This window comes from Hyperolius riggenbachi, chromosome 2 (assembly GCF_040937935.1).
Source record: "Hyperolius riggenbachi isolate aHypRig1 chromosome 2, aHypRig1.pri, whole genome shotgun sequence".
NCBI classification, from domain to species: Eukaryota; Metazoa; Chordata; class Amphibia; order Anura; family Hyperoliidae; genus Hyperolius; species Hyperolius riggenbachi.
In genome coordinates, this window is record NC_090647.1 from 141,683,072 (window position 1) to 141,705,428 (window position 22,357).

Genomic DNA, 22,357 nt, shown 5'->3' on the forward strand with positions numbered 1-22,357 from the left:
TATTCCCCCTCTGAGTCGCAGCAACTCGGGAGAGAAGTAATTTGGGGTCTGGCGGTTGCCCCAAATTGCCCTTGTGCAGGGTGCACACTATAGCATTAGTGCTATAGCGGCCCCATGCTTCACAGCGCCTAAATGACCTGCTTTGGCCCAGCGAGTGGCTGTAGGGGGAAGAAGGACACAGGAAGCCTCTGGAGGATCCAGAGGCTTCCCTCTTAGGTAAGTATCTGATTTTTGACCTGAGTTTTGCCTCGAGATCATCTTAACCACTTGAGGACCCACCCTTTACCCCCCCTTAAGGACCAGCGCTGTTTGATGGGATCTGTGCTGGGTGGGCTCTGCAGCCCCCAGCACAGATCAGAGGGCACGCAGAGCGATCAGATCGCCCCCCCTTTTTCCCCCCTATGGGGATGATGTGCAGGGGGGGTCTGATCGCTCCTGCTGGTGGCATGTTGCGGGGGAAGGGGGGGGGGGGGGCACCTCAAAGCCCCCCTCCGCGGCGACATTCCCTCCCCCTCCCTCTCCTACCTGTCCCCCCAGTGATCCGGGCTGCACAGGACGCTATCCGTCCTGTGCAGCCAGTGACAGGACGTCCTCTGTCACATGGCGGCGATCCCCGGACGCTGATTGGCCGGGGATCGCCGATCTGCCTTACGGATTATTTCCGCTTGTGTTTACATTTAGCCTGCGAGCCGCCATCGGCGGCCCGCAGGCTATTCACGGAGCCCCCCGCCGTGATTTGACAGGAAGCAGCCGCTCGCGCGAGCGGCTGCTTCCTAATTAATCAGCCTGCAGCTGGCGACGCAGTACTGCGTCGCTGGTCCTGCAGCTGCCACTTTGCCGACGCACGGTATAAGCGTGCGGTCGGCAAGTGGTTAAAGTGTACCAGAGCTGAAGAAATAAGAAGAATCGATACTTACTTCAGGATTCCTACAACCCCATAAACACGAGTCCCTTGCTGACCTCCCGCGGTCTGCCATTCCGTGGCGATCAGCCCCAGTAACAGGCTCAGTCGCGTCAGTCGTGGTCTTCTGCGCATGCGGACAGCAAGGGACTCACACATGCTTATGGGGCTGGAGGAAGCCCCAGACAAGTATCGATTCTTCTTATTTCTTCAGCTCTGGTACACTTTAAAGTACTGACTGCCCTTGCTAACAACTGTATCTTATTATGAACACCTGGACTAAGCCACTGACTAGCAGCAACAGACACTCCCATCTACCAGTGCCATTTAGGAATATTGCAGAATGGATGTGTTTTACATGAAAATAAAAAATAGTTAGCAATACGGTATAATCATTATGAGTTTATACAGTGCTCCATCTTTTGCAATGCTTTGCAGAGTACGTGAAACAAGTCTGTAACTGTGCGTCAGAGGCACTCCCAATCTAATTCCTACCATACTCGGTCTAACGTCCCTAACATGGTCTAAGGCTAATTTTGTTGAGAATCAACTGGCTTACAACGATATAATGTTTGCCATTAAATATTTCATTATACACAGCTTGGTTGCAGATTGCAGTTTTCCAAAAGACTAAACTGTAAAGGTGCGTACACACATGCGACTATAGTCGTTTGAAACGATCATTCCCCGATCGTTTCAAACGACGATCGTTTAAAAAAAAAGCAACTAACGATCATTAAGTCTAACGACGGTTGAGCTAGATCGTTAAAGAGGAGCTGTTAGGTATAAGGTCTCAGAGAAAATAAACACATATATCAGTAGCTATTGGCTGTACTTACATTACATATGCATTTCACTGTCCACGTTTGGATTTCACAGAATTTGTATATAGTATATGCAAAGATAGATGCTCCTGACAGCTCATGGCAGGCTCCATGTTTTTCTGTCAAATGTGTCGTCATGTCCTGAGTGCTTCCTGATCACAGAAAAGCTCGTACTGAATAACACAGTGTGCAGTGAATATTAATGAGCCATGTGGCTAGGAACAATAGCTGACTCCTGCAGTGTACTCTGCCCGGAGATTTATCAGTGCTACGCGCTGGACTGATTACAAGCTGCTGTAACTTCTCATTAGCAGCCGAGGGGAGGGCCCCAGAATGCTTTGCAGTATAGTATGCGGCTTGCATCCTCTTGGGTTTTAACAGCCTTGCTGATAAGCACACATCAAAGGTAACTGAGATTTTTATCTTCACTAATGGCTTTTGGGCTTCCTTCTAAACTGTTTAACACAGGAGAATAGAGGTTTAAATTAGCTTCTGCAGCCTGACAGTTACTCTTTAAAAACAAACGATCTAGCTTGGCAGATTTTTACCAACGACGATCGTTTGCAAAAGTGGTACATCGTTGGAAACGGTCGTTCGTACTAGGCTTGACATGCGCATTTCGCTATTTCTCCATGAAACTTCTCATTTTTATGCGCAAGCGCAATAGTTGCTTTACGGGATGTTTCATTCTAATGATCAGATCGTTACACACATTTTAAAACTAACTTTACTTAGGTCGTTCTTTCATCAGTTAAAAGTTTGTTCGTCGTTCTCAACGAACGATCGGTGTCGCATGTGTGTACGTAGCATAAGAAATGATGACTTTCTATGTTTAGAGCGGTGTCTAGAGATGGACTTTACAAGTAAGTTACAGATAATGGTAGCTTGAATGATCAGTCTGTATGTTTATGCTGCATATGATTGGATATGTGTAGGAGAATTGTACATAATTTATTACAACACTGTATTATATACTGGAAGCAGTATACCAGTCACCAACGACATGATAGACTTTCAGCTGTTACTGTGATAGAATATTGACTGGAGAGGCACTTTTACTACAATACTTGATGGCTTTACAGCTTTTCAGGCACATCTAGACCTGAGTGGGTTACAAGTTCTCCATCCCACAAAGCAAATGCAGGCAAGACTGGACCTCGGAAGTTTGCATTGAGTGTGTGGATAAGGGCACCTTTGTCAGAGTCCACAAGGCTCAACTTCCCATTATCATAGTCCAGCAGGAGTCCAACTTTACTAGGATGGCCAATATTGGTGATGGGGATGGATTTGTTGGCCACCATGCCATGCCATTTCTTATGGCTGTAGGCAAACACCCAGGAGCGGGTATTGACGCCAATGCATTCATCCCTGGACATATCGGCATCTGCCACACCGATGCGGAATTCACTGGACTTCTTCACGGTCACCTCCCAGTAATGGCGACCACTTGACACCGAAGTGTCTCCCAGCACTACGGCCCATTCTCGGAAACGTTCCAGATTCTGAGGGACTTTGGTTGGATCAACACCCAGCACACGATAGATTATCCCCGTGTCCTTCTTGAAGAGATCCAGGCTACTGTGAGCAGTTTTCTCATCCAGTTTAAATGTTATGTCTGTAAAGAGACAAATAAAATGAAACTCAAAAAATCCAATTAAACTTATTAATTTCACCAACAGTAGATTACAGTAGGTTAAAGTGGACTGACGGTTCACAAATGTGGTAACTGTTCACTTGATTCTAAATATGCTAGTTACCTGGCTGTCATTGTGATTTTCATCCCCTAGAAGGAAAGGTCTATGGTTTCCAGAATTAATAACAACCTTTTTTTTATTTAACTTAATTGTGTTATGCACATATAAAACATAAGTCTGAATTTCTAATAGGTCTAATTGTGTGCATATTTCCACACATGAAATGTGCATCAGAAATTACAGCCTATAGGGATTTCCTAGAAGGATGGGCCTGGGCACTACTATGGTTGAGGTCAGTTAGTGTGAAAGTCCATAAGGATTTTTTTTTTTTTTTACGTCAATGGGTGGACAGCACCCTCTAAAACTGCTAGGTTTCAGATAGGTTGAAGTAATAATACACCTACACTATCTGGCCAATTAGGATGCTTCAAGTTGTAGACATTGCTATGACTGGAGAACTGTTCCATTCCCTATGGACATTCATGCTGGCTCATCTCAACCCTACATGTACTCTACATTCTCAGCCAAAAATATTATACATACCAGGCTGATCGTTCCCTCCCCATCCTCCTGCATTGTATCGATCCTCCACAATTATCCCCGGAAAGTCCTCCAGTCAGCGCAAGTGTAGTCCAGCTGTGCGTGCTCCCACGGGCGGGAAGGTGCAGAGTGCCCCCGTCGACAAAAGCACGCATGTGGCTGGGCTTGCCCAGTACGCCCCGGGCCAGAGGATTTTTCTAGGCAAACTGTGGAGGATCCAGATGGCATACGAGGACATTTAGGGAGTGATCAGCCTGGAGGGACCTGGTGGAGCAGGTATGTATAATTTTTTTCCCTCCTTATCAGGTTCCCTTTAAAAGGACAACTAAAGGTCTCCCTCAGCCACGCACCTATGGTAGGACATCATGCTGGGTACACATAATGCAATTTCCTGTCCGACTGACAGGATCTGACAATTATTTCCTAAATGTCAGATCTGCTTCCGAACGATAACGGGATTGATCAGGCGCAGTTTGGATACAGATAATGAGGACAACCGACATTGGTAATGAAAGGGAAAGTGAAGCTATCAACACAGCAGGGGCAGAGGGCAGAAATTCCAGAAGTGAACCGGAGGCGGGGCCGGAGCATCGGTGAGTGGCTGCGCCAACATAGGATGTCTGCGGGGGACCGTTAGAAGCCCCAGGTAAGTTCAACTCATTTTCCCCTGACCCCCCTACAGTATTCCTTTAAGTTCCCCAGAGCTGCTCCATGCTCTGTACACACGCTGTTGCTACATCCAAAGTCACCTGTAGCAGGGAAAGAAAGAGGGCAGTGCTGCGAGCTGCCAGCAGATATTCTGGTGTCTCAACTTGTGCCTGTCCCCCAACACTGCACCAGCCGAGCAGTTATCAGGCAGCAGCAGGCAGTTGTGAGAGTTTGAGAGGCATTTCACTGCCTATCAGCAGTCCGTGGAAAAGAGGCCTAAGAGGGATATGTAGGCTGCCATATTTTTTTCCTATTACGCTGGTCCTCTGCCTCTTATACTTTTAGCCATAAACCCTGAACAAGCATGTATCAGATCAGGTGTTTCTGACATTACTGTCAGATCTGACAAGATTGGTTGCATACTTGTTTCTAGTTCCATTCAGACACTACTGCAGTCAAATAGATCAGCTAGGCTATCAAGCAACTGGTATTGTTTAAAGTGGACCTGAACTCTTGCACAGGACAGAAGGAAAACGTATAGAAATGCACCCTGTATGCATTTAGAGTGTTTAGCCTGTTTAATTTCCTCTCATTTATGTCTAATCACAAGTTGTAATTTATCCTCCTCTATATCACATGACTGCCTATGGTAGATAAGCCCATTTGAAAGCACAGGCTGTAAACAATATGTCTGCTTCCATGAATCAGGAAGTAAAAACTGTGCAGATTTAGTTTAGGATGTGTATCAGCTGTAACAAATAAATGGTTTTTTTTTGTTTAAAGGTTAATATGCTGTTGTGTATCTTTTAGAGCAAAGAGGAGTTCTGAGTTCAGGCCCAGTTTAAAATGAAATAAATATGGCAGCCCCCATATTCTTCTCACTTCAGCTGTCCTTAAATGGCCAAGTATCATCTAGCATGTACATAGCTCTCATTTCCAAATCCGATTACCACCTTTGCAGCAATCCAATTCTCCTTACTATAATGTCACTCTCTGTGGAGGAAGGAACTTACCCAAAGTAATTTGAAGCTCATCTCTAATTATGGTACTAACAAAAATGTCAGTCAAGCAAAATCTCGATATCAAAACCACTTAAACATCATGATGATATTGGTCTGCTGCCATAAGTGATCACCTCTGCCAGTTCGCAAACAAGTGCTCGGTTCTCTGACCTGACTGGAGGACAGGAACAGCAAAATACCTCCGGACCGGCACACAGTTATAAATAAAGATTAGCAGATAGAGTGAATAAAATAGAATGCACAGAGAGGCACGTCTCCATACATAGATACACAGTGCAACCGAAAGGAGGGAGGATCCTTCAGCACCTAGCTAGCACTGGTAATAGTCAGGAGGAGAGCCAATCATGGCGCGCTGCCACATGATGCGATACAGAGCGACATTCCCGCCGCTCTCTGCAGCCCATTCTCCCTCCTTCCCCTCGCGTTATGACTGCCACTCTTACCCCTGCTGCCACTGACAGTGACGTAGCTCCTGTGTAGTCCAGCGGCCCGCAAACACCTCAGAGTACGACTCCCCAACACCATTGCCCTCATGGGCGACGCCATCTTGAAAGTGGGCGGCCTCTGCTTATTACGTCACATGACACTACAAATCCAGCGGTGACGGCTTTACTATGGAAGAAGAATCTACTAGTTGTTTCTCTCCTATCAGATGCCCCATACATAAACCTGCATAATCCTAATGGCGCCGCTGTTGTTGCAAAGTCCACGTGCAGAGCAGACAGCTGATCCGTGTCCTGTGTGATTGCGGGACAGCAGCCCAGGGTGGGGTGTAGCAAAGCCCACTTGTCTAACAGGTGTCATCAGCTATTACGTATGTTTACATATATAACTAGTAGACTGTAATGGGTATAATTATTCAAGACCCCGAACGGGCAAAGATGTGAATATACCACCTGGTAACTTAATAAGAGGAGTTCCTCCTCACTTTATCATGTTAAGGTGGCCATACACCTAGCGATATTACGGCCAATCGACCATCTGATTCGATAATTATCGAATTGGACAAAAATCTGCAGCGCAACAAGTATGCCTGATCCACGATGTATCGAGCAAGTCATAAAATCTTGGGCCAATGTCAATCATGTGCGTGGTAATGTCGTGCGATATTGAGAATTTAGAACCCATCTGCTGCTGTCTCCCCAAAGGTTAATGTTCCCCGTTTTCCGTGAATGAAAATCTCTCACCTGTCTGGCCACCAGTTCCAGTGGCATAGATTATTATTATTATTGATTAATAAAGCGTCAACATATTCCGTAGATAAGTGACCGGTGCTCCGTGGGTGCAGCTGAGATTGGTGAATGGGAAAGCTTTCTAGTGCCGTTTTAACAAAATCATGAATGATCAGTGCGGTAACGAACAGCACTGATCATTCTATGAGAGCAGAAGGATTTTTAAAAGAAAACTTTTAAGGTGGCCAGTAATGATCCAACCTTTTTTATCCAATTTTACCAAATCTACAGTGATGTGAAAAACTATTTGCCCCCTTCCTGATTTCTTATTCTTTTGCATGTTTGTCACACTTAAATGTTTCTGCTCATCAAAAACCGTTAACCATTAGTCAAAGATAACATACTTGAACACAAAATGCAGTTTTAAATGATGGTTTTTATTATTTAGTGAGAAAAAAAACTCCAAATCTACATGGCCCTGTGTGAAAAAGTGATTGCGACCTTGTTAAAAAATAACTTAACTGTGGTTTATCACACCTGAGTTCAATTTCTGTAGTCACCCCCAGGCCTGATTACTGCCACACCTGTTTCAATCAAGAAATCACTTAAATAGGAGCTGTCTGACACAGAGAAGTAGACCAAAAGCACCTCAAAAGCTAGACATCATGCCACGATCCAAAGAAATTCAGGAACAAATGAGAACAAAAGTAATTGAGATCTATCAGTCTGGTAAAGGTTATAAATCCATTTCTGAAGCTTTGGGACTCCAGCGAACTACAGTGAGAGCCATTATCCACAAATGGCAAAAACATGGAACAGTGATGAACCTTCCCAGGAGTGGCCGGCCAACCAAAATCACCCTAAGAGCGCAGAGAAAACTCATCCGAGAGGCCACAAAAGACCCCAGGACAACATCTAAATAACTGCAGGCCTCACTTGCCTCAATTAAGGTCAGTGTTTACGACTCCACTATAAGAAAGAGACTGGGCAAAAACGACCTGCATGGCAGATATCCAAGGCGCAAACCACTTTTAAGCAAAAAGAACATTAAGGCTAGTCTCAATTTTGCTAAAAAACATCTCAATGATTGCCAAGACTTTGGGGAAAATACCTTGTGGACCGACGAGACAAAAGTTGAACTTTTTGGAAGGTGCGTGTCCCGTTACATCTGGCGTAGAAGTAACACAGCATTTCAGCAAAAGAACATCATACCAACAGTAAAATATGGTGGTGGTAGTGTGATGGTCTGGGGTTGTTTTGCTGCTTCAGGGCCTGGAAGGCTTGCTGTGATAGATGGAACCATGAATTCTTCTGTCTACCAAAAAATCCTGAAGGAGAATGTCCGGCCATCTGTTCGTCAACTCAAGCTGAAGCGATCTTGGGTGCTGCAGCAGGACAATGACCCAAAACACACCAGCAAATCCACCTCTGAATGGCTGAAGAAAAACAAAATGAAGACTTTGGAGTGGGCTAGTCAAAGTCCTGACCTGAATCCTATTGAGATGTTGTGGCATGACCTTAAAAAGGCGGTTCATGCTAGAAAACCCTCAAATAAAGCTGAATTACAACAATTCTGCAAAGATGAGTGGGCCAAAATTCCTCCAGAGCGCTGTAAAATACTCGTCGCAAGTTATCGCAAACGCTTGATTGCAGTTATTGCTGCTAAGGGTGGCCCAACCAGTTATTAGGTTCAGGGGGCAATTTCTTTTTCACACAGGGCCATGTAGGTTTTGAGTTTTTTTTCTCACTAAATAATAAAAACCATCATTTAAAACTGCATTTTGTGTTCAATTACGTTATCTTTGACTAATAGTTAACGGTTTTTGATGAGCAGAAACATTTAAGTGTGACAAACATGCAAAAGAATAAGAAATCAGGAAGGGGGCAAATAGTTTTTCACATCACTGTATGTAGTAGAAGGGTAAATTGAGTGAATATAATGAATGGATAATTTAGGCAGTTCCCTTATATTACATAGAAATAGGAAGATTGAATGAAAAAGATTGGATCATTAGTGGCCACCATTACTTTTGTTTTGTTGTTCTTCTAAAGGGGCCCATACACTGGTCGATTTGAAATCGATTCTATGAAATTCCCCATTTGATCGATTTGTGGCCGATTTCGATCGATTTGATCTATCTAACAGGATGGAAGATCTAGGTCAAACTGCTGCTGGATCTAATGGTCCAATAATGCATTTAGATCGATTTTTAGTAGATTTCATTCTGAAATCTATTGGAAATCTGTTCAATGAAATCTATTGGAAATCTGTTCCTAGAGTGTGGCACACATCAGATAGATTCCTGTCAGATTCTACTTGACAGGCATCTGACAAATCTATCTGATGGTCGAATCTGCTGTAAATCTATAAGCGTATGGCCACCTTACAGGCAGCCATACACTGGTCGATTGCCACCAGATCGACCAGCAGATAGATCCTTCTGTGATCGAATCTGATCAAAGAGGGATCTTTTGGCTGCCTACACTGCAAACAGATTTGGAATCGATTTCACTATGAAATCGATTCACAATCTGTGGAGCTGCCGCTGCCCCCTGCATACATTACCTGATCTGGCCGGCGTGAGTCTGCCGGTCTCCGCTGTCTTTTCTCCGCTCTGGGCTTCAGCTTCACTTTACTTCCTGTCGGGGGAAGTTTAAACAGTAGAGGGCGCTGTACTGTTTAAACTTCTTCCGACAGGAAGTAAGTGAAGCCAGTCAGAGCCCAGCGCGTGGAAAGGACAGCGGGGACACGCGCCAGCGGAACAGGTAATGTATTGCCGCTAGCGTCGGTTGTCGGACATTCAAACTCCGCTATCGGCGCACTCCCGACCCGCCGGCGATCAAGCAAAATTTTCCGTGCGGACAGATCGACGGGATCGATCAATTTCGGACAGAGATCGGTCGGTCAGCGTTTGCGCATCAATTTCACAGACGATTCCATCACAGTGATCGAATCTAGGCCCTAGAAGTAACCCCAGGTAAGTAAAGCTAGATTTAACTGCTTGCCTCAGAAGTCCTTTAACCACTTCAGGTTCCTGGGTTTTTACTCCTTAAAGTGTAACTGTTGGGCATAAAATCTAAAATCAATTCTTTATTTTTATCCGGTAAACAAGTAATAAGGATGCTAACCAGGCAATCCTAAAGTTAAAATCTCTATTACTTTTCTTGTTGATAAATGATCATTCCCCAGTTTACCTGACTCTTATTTGGTGCACACAAAATTTGGTACGCAAAAAGGAAGTTGCAGGGCATCCCTAATTTGCTTCTATACTTCGACCTCAGACTTAAAGGGAAGGTCCAAGCTCGCAAAAAAAAAAAACAAAATCCACTTACCCGGGGCTTCTTCCAGCCCCTGGCAGTCCTCCGGTGCCCTCGCCGCAGCTCCGATGCCTCCCGTTGTCCCGCGCTGCAGAAGCTGACCTGGCGAGGTCGGCTTCCTGGTGGGCTTCTTCTGAACTCCACGGCGCGGGACACATGGTCCGGCCAACGTCATCAGCATTGTACTCCGCAGGCACAGTAGTTCTGCGCCTGCGCAGTACAATGCTGATGACGTCGGCCGGACCACGTGACCCGCGGCGTGGAGCACAGAAGAAGCCCACCAGGAAGCCGGCCTCGCCATGTCAGCTTCTGCATCGCGGGACAACGGGAGTCACCGGAGCTGCGGCGAAGGCACAGGAGGACTGCCAGAGGCTGGAAGAAGCCCTGGGTAAGTGGATTTTGGGTTTTTTTTGCGAGCTTGGATGTTTCCTTTAACTAATGCAGCCTGATTGGCTAAAGCCTCTTTCCCTCCTGTTTTCCCCTCCCACACCTCTGTTCCTCTCTGATTGGCCAGTATCTCATGCTGAGACATGCACTTTCTATAGTGGAGGGCGGGCAATCAGCCAGAGGAGACTAAGGGCCGATTCACAATACAAGGTTTTTTAAATGCTAGAGATTTGAAAAGCTCTTGGTAATGCAATGCTATAGGGAATTTTTACAAAATCACATTGCTCCAGTGAGAACACACACCCAGGGATGCTCAAATTCGGATTCGGAAGATACCCGGATAGTTGCAATCCGGATATCTCCCAGTAATGCTGTGCGGGCTGGGCGGGTGGGTCAAGCTTACCTCTCTGACGTCTTCTTCGCTCGTCCCTCGGCGCCTCCCACGATGCGGTCCTCACGCATCACGTGACTACAAACGCTTCCTCCTTCAACCCGGAAGGAGGAAGTGTTTGTAGTCACGTGACCGCTGCGTGGACCGCATCATGGGAGGCGCCGAGGGACGAGCGAAGAAGACGTCAGAGAGGTAAGCTTGACCCCCCCCGCCCAGCCCGCACAGCATTACTGGGAGATATCCGGATTGCAACTACCCGGGTATCATCCGAATTTGAGCATCCCTACACACACATACGATAACATTAGCAAGAGCTTTTAAAATCACAAAGCGCTTAGAAAAGTGCTTGTAGTGTGAACCATCCCTAAGGGAGGACATTACATCAGGATTTCCTTCAAAATAGCCACACTTAAAATAGGAAATGCCAAGAAGGATTTTCTCTTTTTTACTGTAGAAGAATCACTGAAATCAAAGCGTGGACAGTGCAATACATATGTTATGTAAGTAGAGCAAGTATTTATCTACTTATAAATGTTATTTTTTTTCAGAGATAGCATGGCTGACAGCTCCTCTTTAAAGTAAACCTGAAACGACGGAAAGTAAAAGTTTTATACATACCTGGGGCTTCCTCCAATCCCCTCCGCACATATTGCTCCCTTGGTGACGTCCAAAGCCTCCTGGATTCTCCCGTAGCAGCCTTGTTCTTTGTGGCCAGTTGGGCATACAGCGCATGTGTGGCCTGGCCATGCGTGTCCACCCCACTCCTGTTGCCGGGAGCCTACTGTGCAGAACGCTCCCAGCCGTGGGAGCAAGACGGGGGAGCACGCTTGGCCGCACTGTGCCTGTGTCGACTGGCCGAAGATAACAGGGCTACTACGGGAGAGTCTAGGAAGCTCTGGACGCCACAGAGGGAGCAATATGTGTGGAGGGGGCTGGAGGAAGCCCCAGGTATGTATAAAACTTTTACTTTTGTGTACTTTGTCTCAGGTACACTTTAAGGTTCCTGCCAATTTTGGCATATCAGCTATGTCGCTTTTAATACAGTAATAACTTTTATTACCCATGCCATCAAAGTGACACATATATTGTTTTTTATTAGGACATCCTATGCTTTCTTTGGGTAATTTTTTTCAAGTATTATCAGTTTGGGAACCTCAGTACTGTATAGATGCATTGCTACTCAACAACATAGCGATGCATCCATACAGCGTTGGGTCTCTGCTGCTAGCAGAAGTCATTCACAATGGGATCAATGCATGAGCGTGCACGAGCATCGGGGGCATACATGTGCATGTGCTGGAGTGCGTGTGCACACTCACGATCATGGCGGGGGTTTCAGTGCTGGACCTAAGTCTCATGTCCAGGAACCTTCAGTGTAACTAATTTGGACGAGACTTACGTCCAAAAACCATAAATGGAAAATGGCTCGTTCACACTATGAGCGTTTGTGGAATTTTTTAAGCGCTGGCTATTTTTTATTTTTATATATACATTTTTCAAGTTTCTTCAATGTTCTTGATTAACATATCCTTGTATTGGAATAACGATTTTTTAAATCGCTCTAAAAGCACTTGTGCAATGATTTCCTATGAGAGAGTTTCCATGGGAGCGTTTTGATTTTAGTAAAATCGCAAACGCGCTACATGTACCATTTTTTGAGCACTTTGGCTCAATGGAAGGTATAGGGAAATCGCAAAGCACTTGAAAAAGTGATTTGTAAAGTGATTTCCCGGGCGCTTTTTAGAATAAATACATTGTATTTATTCTTTTCCGGGTCAAAGAGTTCACTTCCTGACTAACGTCAGGAAATGTATATCACAATCGCTCATCAAAAGCGCTTACAAAAGCGTTTTTCTAAGCTCAAAGCGCAGGAAAAGCGCTTTAAAAAAACCTCAATAAATCACTCAGCGCTGGCGATTTATAATGTGAACAAGGCCTAAAGGAGTGATTTGGCGACCCTAATATGGGACTGCAGTTCAAAAGTGCAGTTGCGCCTCTGGCAATAGATCCGTATCCTCTTTCACACTGCTTCCACTGTGTCTATAATAGAGAGAGTAGGTACATGGCGAGTAGCCTCCAAACAGCACACCCTTGGGCAATCAACACGCTGTGTGGAAAAGCCTTCACCACATGCAGGATGGGGACACACTCTCCCTCCCCCCCAATTCCCCCCCCCCCCCCCCCCGTTTTCCCTGCTCACCTGCAGTATTCTTGCACAGAAGCGTATCAGTAAATCTCATCCATAGGAATCTCTGACGCTGCATATTATCATTTACGTAGGGGTACAACGCTGGATGTGGCCTCATGGGGCCGATTCCCAAAATATTTCATGCTGAGATCAATTGGGAATCGGCCTGCAGTGTATGGGCAGCCAACAGATCTCCCTCCGATCAGAGAGAGATCTGTCTCTTGGTCGATCTTAGGGCCGGCCTTAGATTTCACAGCTCCCTGAGTGAAACCTGAATTTCGTGCCCCCCCCCCCCCCCTTCATCGTCTTTGCACGTGCACACAAACACACACACAAGCCCATATGAAATTCACCTTTTCTCCTGAGTTACCTCCTAGGACAGTGGTTCCCAACCTTTTTGAAGTCATGACACATCACGCCAAATGCTCAAATCTCCGTTATACATCACATTTGTATAATAGAAAAATACTATTAATAACCACGAAATTGATGGAAAGAGTGCTTTATCCTGAATAAATTTAAAAATGAAGGTTAGAACCTTTCAGGAATATTAATAGAAACAATTAGTGGGACAGTTAGTTAAAAAACGCCCTCAGACTCAGTATAGGTAGGTAGCCAGGTATATCTGCCCTCAGTATAGGATCTCAAGTGTAGGTGCCCTAAATATAGGTAGCCAAGCATAGGTGGCCCCATTGTAGGAAGTCAGTTGTAGGCCTCCCCCCATAGGTAGCCAGACATAGGTGCCTCCAATATAGGTAGCCAGTGGTTGGTGCCCTCAGTATATGTAGCCAGGAGTAGGTGCCCTCCCTCAGTATAGGTAGCCAGCTATAGATGCCCCCAGTATAGGTAGCCAAGAGTAGGTGCCCTCCCTCAGTATAGGTAGCCAGCTATAGGTGCCCCTAGTATAGTAAGTCAGCTGTAAGTGCCTTCGGTATAGGTAGCCAGCTATAGGTGCCCCCTTGAAAGCCAGCGCCCTGTGCGACCGCTCCGGTCGCTCAGGTCAAAGGCCGGCTATGGTCAATCTTCCCATACATTGCTAGATGTATGGGCACCATTAGGTTTCTGCAACTAAAAATGCTGGTTTTGAGAATAGTCTAGGGACAATTTTAGGGGAAACCAATTAACTTATCTGTATGTTTTTGGGATGTGAGCGGAAACCTGAGTGCCCGGAGGAAACCCAAGCAGACACAGGGAGAACATACAAACTCTGTGCCGATAGTGCCCCGGCTGGGATTCGAACCAGGGACCCAGTGCCGCCCACCACTACGCTACCATGCATCATTGCTCAAGAATGCCTACATCTTATGACCCCTTGAAAGTTTTGCTATTGGGCCCCATAATCTCTAGTTATACAACTGGATGTAGCAGAAACATTTACACCGATGCTGTAAAAGTAATGATTCTGTATGAGATGCTTTATAATTTCTGTGTAATGCCAGTTTTTTGAGCCTGGGGTGTGCTGATGTTCACTGGAAGTACTACTCAGAGGGTAGATTTCTGTGCCCTTACTATGAATACAATAGTGTTTCCTAGTGCTATTCCAGATGACCGGTGTGGATTTATATTGCCCAATGACATGATTTGCTAGATTAGAACAGAACATTTTATATGCAAAAGTGGAAGCATAAAATCTAGTAGCAAACAAGCTGCTGTGTCCGACGTGACCGTCACAGAGCCAGCCTGACACATCACAAACTAAGGTGGAATGTTTGCGAGCATGTTTCAACAGGAGTAGACTGATGGGAATTTTTTTTAAGATAGGTTTAATGCTTATAGTGGTTTTCTGATTGTTCTGGGTGTTTTCTATTAAAGAACCCAGTGCATCAGCATTATAAGCTCAGAGCATTGCTGGAATACAATTAGAACCCCCCCATCTGTGGTCACTCCCCCTCCCCTTCTGTTACCCTCTATGCCAGAACTGAATAATGGACCACATGACAATAGCTTTTCTCACTGTATGGTTCATCCTAATGCTGGGCCTGTTTTGTTTTGCTGATGCCTGGTGTTTGGCTTAAAGCTGCATTCACATTCTCTGACCTCTTCTACTCCACAAAGTGGAAAATAATATCTGGAGATAAAATAGGGCATTTGACTTCCCAGATGTCTCTGTGCAACATGGTTCAATAGCGATTGAGGGAGTTAGGGTAAACTGGTGAATTAGGAGTAAAAGAAATGATTGTTGTCAATAAAGTATAGTAATGCAGAGTGATAAATGTATGTGTTCTAACCTTTACACCACATACAGTGTTAGCACATTCTGTAAGTCTACAAAGCAGCCTTAAAGCAAACCTGTATATGAATCTTCATAAAGTACCACCATAGGGAACATTCTTACATTTTGCTACTACCTTAGTCATATATATTATAGCAGCAGAATGCTGTGTCCAAAATCCTCAGAAACGCAACTTTCTTCTTTAATTTAAAAGATTATTTACAGTATAAAATCTACTACTGCAAAAAAAAAAAAAAATTGTAGCAAAACACCATTCAAATAGTTTAACACAACACTTTGTTCTTCAGTGGAAAGCTCCTTGCTCCAGTGGAAAGCTTCTGGCCTCAGCTAAGAGGTGATAACATAATTTATTTACATTCCTTGTCTGCTACATTCCTAGCTGTGCTGAGAATGAGCTCTCTCTGCTGAGATGTGAGCTCTCTCTGCTGAGATGTGAGCTCTCTCAGCTGAGATGTTATAACTAGATATATTTTAATATACAAATACAGCAGCCAGGGCCGGCCCTAGACTTTTTGCCGCCTGAGGAAAAAATGATTGCTGCCGCCGCCCCCCCGTGGGGGGGACCGCCGCCGCCGAGCTGGAGAGGTAGCGGGCAGGGCGGGGTATTGGGCCTAGCGGCGGGGAGGGGGGGTTGGACCCCCCCTCCCTCGCCTGGGTCCCCCGTCCTCCGCTCCCCTCCAGCCTCAAATAGATAATAAGTGCAACTCGTAAGAGGCAGTGGGCGGGGAGGACTCACCTCTTCCTCACTCGATCCAGCATGCGCTCCACTGACGTCCCTTCCTGCAGCGCCGTCCACTTACAATACAGTGGGCGGCGTTGCAGGAAGTGACAATATTACTTGTACACAAAAGCAAAGCTATATGGGTAATAAAAAGTAAGAAAACACATTTTTATTGAATGTTATGTCAGAGTTTTATCCCACTTCAAGAGATGTAGTTAACTATAATGTAGTCATTATTATTGCCTATTTGTGGAAATGACCATATCCTGACAGTGTAGATTTGCAAAGAGAAATGTAACGATTGCGGAATTATTTCCGTGGTCAGCGCACAGGACGCGCGCTGACACTGCGGAAATCCTCCACAAGCGTATAATTTGTCAGAACCCAGCTTCGGTGCGATGCACCTGTAGAGGGCAATTCCCACTGGCAGATGGAGCTGTGGAGTGCAGATGAACACAGCCTCTGCACGGCCACAGATGCCAAATGGGAATTGTACGAGTTGAAGCAATGCAGAGCAAGATAGCCCTTAAAGAGAGAGAGCACAGAAACAGAATGTATGTGTGTCCACCAAACTAGTCGCCACCCAGCGACGGTGAACACACAATAACGGAACCAAAGTGGGAACGCAATCGCAAGAGTGGCAATTGCAAAAAGCGACACAAGACCGAATCAAAGAGCACAGAGACAGAGTATATGTGTGTCCACCAATCTAGTCGCCACCCAGCGACGGTGAACACACAACAACAGACCCGAAGTAGGAACGCAATCGCAAGAGTGGCGATTGCCAAAAGTGACACAAGACCGAGCTAGACTGAGCACAAGTGTAGAAGAAGAGCACAGAGACAGAATGTATGTGTCCACCAATCTAGTCACCACCCAGCGACGGTGAACACACAACAACGGAAACGAAGTGGGAACGCAATCGCAAGACTGTGACACAAGACCGAGCAGGGCAGAGCACGAGAGTAGCAAGAAAGGCACAGCAAGCAACAACAATCAGAACATCAAGGAAAATAACAAACGCTAGCTAAACGCGAACACCGCACTCATTTGCAACAGCGAACGCGTTTAAACACGATCGCCGCACATTAGGCGCCCAGTGATAAGCGTGCCACCCTAACTAACCAATGAAACACAAACATGAAATAGAGAACGAGAACGCTTGCTAAACGGTTGCCTCACCGAGCCTACAGCAAGCGTTCGTACCAGACAAGACAGACAGATGGGGCTATCAGTAGCAACCGCTGCTCTGGCTAGCACCCCTAAGGCAGAATACAAAAGGAACCACCGCTTCTACCGCTAGAGCGGATGCGATCCAGACAGACAAACAGATGAGGCTACTAGTAGCAACCGCTGCTCTGGTTAGCACCCCAAAGGCAGAATACAGAAGGAAGCACTGCCACTACCACTAGGGCTAATGCAATCCAGACAGATGGAGCAGCCAGTAGCAACCGCAGCTCTGGCCTACACTCCCAGACAGACAGAACGATTTTCTGTCGACCGTCGCTGCCGACAAGACAGAGAGACAGAACAAGGCAATACAGATAATACAACCTGACTGCACTAGAAGGGATGCCTAGTGCAGTCCCAAAGAATTACTCTAAGATAATCTTAGCAAACGATAGCAAGGCTGATACTCCAAGAGAGTTTTGCAGGAACAAACCATCATGACCAGCCAGGAATTCTGGGAGCAAAAGGTATTTATACTGCAAGCCATTAAAGGAGGCAGCTAGGCAATTTGCATGACAGTGTATGCAAATTCCTCAGCAGAGCAACTCTGAAACTTGCAAAGCGAAGACAGGTCTCTTTTCCAGAGACCTGTAGCATTCAGACCTAAAGAATGGTCAAACAGCTGTCTGCCCGTGCAGACAGCTGAGCAGATCATTACAAGAAAGCAACCTTCCTCAATCAGGAAAAGACATGAAAAAAATGAATCAACTGGTTCAATTTGCAAGATTCGGATAATAAAAAAAAATGTGTGAAGATGTATGGGGTTTTACTTTCTTTCTTTTTTTAAAACAAGGGGAGAACATTATACGTACTGAACAAATGTGTAGCATGACAGATATGCATTGCAATTCACATTTTTCATATTAAACAAGTATCCGTTCAGAACGAGAGGAGGCAAAGATATATAATCCCCATAACTCCCTCCCCCCACCATCCCCCTCCCATCTGTCATCTCTGGGCTGATACCAAGGTATGGTAGGCTTAAGATATATCAAGTCAACCCAAGGTACCTAGTAGCTGCTCCGTAAGGTACCATTTAGTATAAGTGAAATGTTCCATCAATTCCTTTATATCAGTCTCCGAGTGAGAAGACAAATATATAACGTTTCCATTTTTTGAAAAAACTGCCCTTTTTTATCCTTATGTATTATAGCTTCTAGCTTATCCTGGTGGAAAAGATGGTTAAGTTTTTCTTTGACGTCCTACACCATAGGTGTACTGGGGTAAATCAATTTATTAAAAATCACCTTGCGTGCAGCAATGATTATTAAATGTGCCAGTTTGCTTGGACCAGGTGAGGATTGATTGTCTGTTCCTGTATTCTGAGAACTGGAGTCAAAATAGTTAAATAGAAGCAGAAGCGGTGACAGCTCTAAATTGAGTTTACATACAAGTTTAGTGTAGGCCATCACTTCATTCCAAAATTTACCAATTATAGGGCATAACCAAAGACAATGAAAAAGGTCAGCATTTTGTAAAGAGCACTTGGGACACCTCGGGGAGTAGTATGAAGGAGGAGATCGATATTTAATGAGTCAGCGGGAGGCAGCTCTTTCCGCGCATGGCATGGCGGAACGCGGCAGTTGGCGCGCATGGGCCTGTTGCAAACAATCTGACCCAGCGCCGGGAGGCCGGTGCTGAGGGCGGTGCACCCAACCCCGCGCCCGCGTCAGCAAGCACATTACAAGACAGTACTGGTGTGGCTGGGACTGATAGTCCACCAAGATTCAGGATGACGGCTCTTCCGCGTTTATTTACAGTACCCCCCCGCCCCCCCCCCCAGGAGTGGACTCCGGACAGCTCCTTCCAGGTTTTTCTGGGTGTAAGGTGTGGAACTCCCTCTTCAAACTATCCGCATGCATGCGGCCCTCAGGTACCCACATTCTTTCCTCAATACCATACCCCTTCCAGTGCACCAGATATTGTACTGCGTTCTGCACTACACGTGAGTCCAAAATTTTCTCTACTTCATACTCAGGTTGACTATCCACCATCACAGGAGGAGGAGGAGTGGGACCCACATGAACCGCTGGTTTGAGCAGGGACACATGAAAAGACCTTACCCCACACATGCTGGCGGGAAGATCAACGGTATAAGTAACGTTGTTGATCTTTTTGGCTACCGGGAATGGACCCACAAACCTGGGACCAAGCTTGTCTGAGGGTTGTCTCAGGGTCAAGTGACGTGTGGACACCCAAACCAAATCTCCTGGCTGAAACCTCCACTCTAAAGAACGTCTCCTGTCAGCTTGACCCTTTTGACTCTGAAATGTTTTTTTCAAATTACTCCTCACCGTCCACCAAATGTCTTTAAATGACCTCTGCCAGGCCTCCAGAGTAGGAAACGTAGTGGAGGCTACTGTCAAAGGGGAGAACTTGGGCGATCTCCCTGTCACCACCTGGAATGGCGAAAAACCAGAAGAAGAACTCCTTAAATTATTCTGTGCAAATTCTGCGAAGGGCAGAAATTTTACCCAGTCATTCTGTGCTTCCGCCACGTAACATCTTAAAGAGGAGCTGTTAGGTATAAGGTCTCAGAGAAAATAAACACATATATCAGTAGCTAAAGATTGGCTGTACTTACATTACATATGCATTTCACTGTCCACGTTTGGATTTCACAGAATTTGTATATAGTATATGCAGAGATAGATGCTCCTGACAGCTCATGGCAGGCTCCATGTTTTTCTGTCAAATGTGTCGTCATGTCCTGCCTGCTTCCTGATCACAGAAAAGCTGGTACTTGAACAACACAGTGTGCAGTGAATATTAATGAGCCATGTGGCTAGGAACAATAGCTGACTCCTGCAGTGTACTCTGTCCGGAGATTTATCAGTGCTACGCGCTGGACTGATTAGAAGCTGCTGTAACGTCTCATTAGCAGCCGAGGGGAGGGCCCCAGAATGCTTTGCAGTTTAGTATGCGGCTTGCGTCCTTATGGGTCTATAACAGCCTTTAAGATAAGCACACATCAAAGGTAACTGAGATTTTTATCTTCACTAATGGCTTTTGGGCTTCCTTCTAAACTGTTTAACACAGGAGAATAGAGGTTTAAATTAGCTTCTGCAGCCTGACAGTTACTCTTTAAGAACTGCTCCAATGACTGATTGATCCATTCAGTCTGCCCATTGGTCTGTGGGTGGTAGCCTGACGAGAAAGACAGCTTCATGCCCATTTGGTGGCAAAATGCCCTCCAGAATCTAGAGACAAATTGGACTCCCCGATCTGACACTATGTTTTCCGGAATGCCATGCAGCCGGAAAACGTGGATGATGAACAAGTCGACCAATTCCTGGGCCGAGGGGAGTCCTTTCAAGGGCACGAAATGGGCCATCTTGCTGAAGCGGTCGACTACCACCCAAATGACCGACATACCTTCAGACCTGGGAAGCTCACCCACAAAATCCATGGACAAATGGGTCCACGGCTCACTCGGGGTGGGTAAAGGCTGCAAGGTACCCACAGGTGCCAGCCGGGAGGGTTTACTTTTTGCGCACACCGCACACTACCTAACAAACTCCTTGCAGTCTGCTGCTAAAGAAGGCCACCAAGCACACCTGGACACAAAATCTTGCGTTCTAGCCGCCCCAGGGTGTCCCGCATTCTTGTGTGAATGGAACATCTGCAAAATGCAGAGACGAAATGGCAAAGGCACAAATATAACCCCTTCAGGCTTCCCTTCGGGGACATCCTGCTGAAAGGGACTCAGGGTCTCTGTCCAGTCTTCCCAAGTCTCTGTTACCGCTAATACCAGTCTCTGTGGGATAATGGTCCCAGGGGCAGGGGGCTGGGCTGTCTCTGACTCAAAGCATTTGGACAGGGCATCTGCCTTAATGTTCTTGCTGCCCGGGGTGTACGTAATTATAAATCTGAACCTCAAAAAGAATAATGACCATCGAGCCTGACGGGGACTTAATCTCTTAGCCCCCTCGATGTATTCCAAGTTTTTGTGATCAGTGTATACTGTAATCGTATGTTCTGCTCCTTCCAGCCAGTGACGCCATTCCTCAAAGGCAAGTTTAATGGCAAGGAGCTCTCTGTTGCCTATGTCGTAGTTTCTCTCTGCCGGAGAGAACCTACGAGAAAAATAGGCACATGGGTGCAATCTTCCCTGCAACCCCGACCGCTGAGACAGCACAGCCCCTACCCCGACCTCCGAGGCGTCTACCTCAACAATGAAAGAATAAGAGGTGTCAACATGTCTCAGGATGGGAGCGGAACAAAACAAATCCTTCAAAGTGGAGAATGCATTTAAAGCTTCAGGAGACCAGTGTGTGGTATCTGCCCCTTTCTTAGTAAGACTGGTGAGGGGTGCAATGACCGTGGAATACCCCTTTATGAACCTTCTATAGTAATTTGCAAAGCCTAGAAACCGCTGTAAAGACTTCAACCCCACTGGCTGCGGCCATTCCAGAACAGCGGAGACTTTGGCAGGGTCCATAGACAGGCCTGAGGTGGAAATTATGTAACCCAGAAAGGCGACAGATGTTACCTCAAAGATACATTTCTCCAATTTAGCATAAAGCTGGTTCCGCCTTAGTTTGTCCAAAACAAATTTGACATGAGACCGGTGCTCAGAGAGGCTGTTGGAAAAAATAAGTATATCATCTAGATAAACCAAGATAAATTTTCCCAACACCTCCCTAAAAACCTCATTGATGAGTTCCTGGAAAACGGCCGGGGCATTACACAGCCTGAAGGGCATCACCAGATATTCGTAATGCCCGTCAGGTGTATTGAAGGCCGTTTTCCATTCATCGCCCTCTCTTATTCGTACCAGGTTGTATGCCCCCCGCAAATCCAACTTTGAAAAAATCCTAGCATCGGTGACTTGCGTGAATAAATCATCTACCAATGGTAACGGATAGCGGTTCTTTATAGTAATTTTATTCAGGGCCCGGTAATCAATACATGGCCGCAGGCCCCCGTCCTTTTTCTTTACAAAAAAGAACCCTGCCGGTGACCGGGACGGCCAGATGAAGCCCTTGGCCAAGTTTTCACGGATGTACTCCTGCATGGCCGCCTTTTCAGGCCCAGATAAGTTATACAGATGACCCCGCAGGGGCATACAACCAGATCGAAGATCAA

At 45.9% G+C, this 22,357-nt stretch overlaps 1 protein-coding gene across 1 annotated transcript; it reads right to left on the reverse strand.

Moving 5' to 3' along the window:
• Nucleotides 1-2,657: 2,657 nt before the first annotated feature.
• SPRYD4 (SPRY domain containing 4) lies at nucleotides 2,658-6,244 on the reverse strand. Its single transcript, XM_068267569.1, has 2 exons — nucleotides 6,073-6,244; nucleotides 2,658-3,340 (listed from the first exon to the last, which is right to left on the reverse strand). Exons 1-2 carry the CDS (start codon nucleotides 6,173-6,175, stop codon nucleotides 2,802-2,804), a joined length of 642 nt encoding a protein of 213 aa, XP_068123670.1. The 5' UTR covers nucleotides 6,176-6,244; the 3' UTR covers nucleotides 2,658-2,801.
• Nucleotides 6,245-22,357: the final 16,113 nt, after the last annotated feature.

Coding starts and splice junctions, on each gene's coding strand:
- SPRYD4 (XM_068267569.1), bottom strand. CDS start 6,175: ATGGCGTCGCCCATGAGGGCAATGGTGTTGGGGAGTCGTACTCTGAGG. Junction 3,341..6,072: donor CACTGTCAGTGGCAGCAGGG/GTAAGAGTGGCA, acceptor GTCTCTTTACAG/ACATAACATTTAAACTGGAT.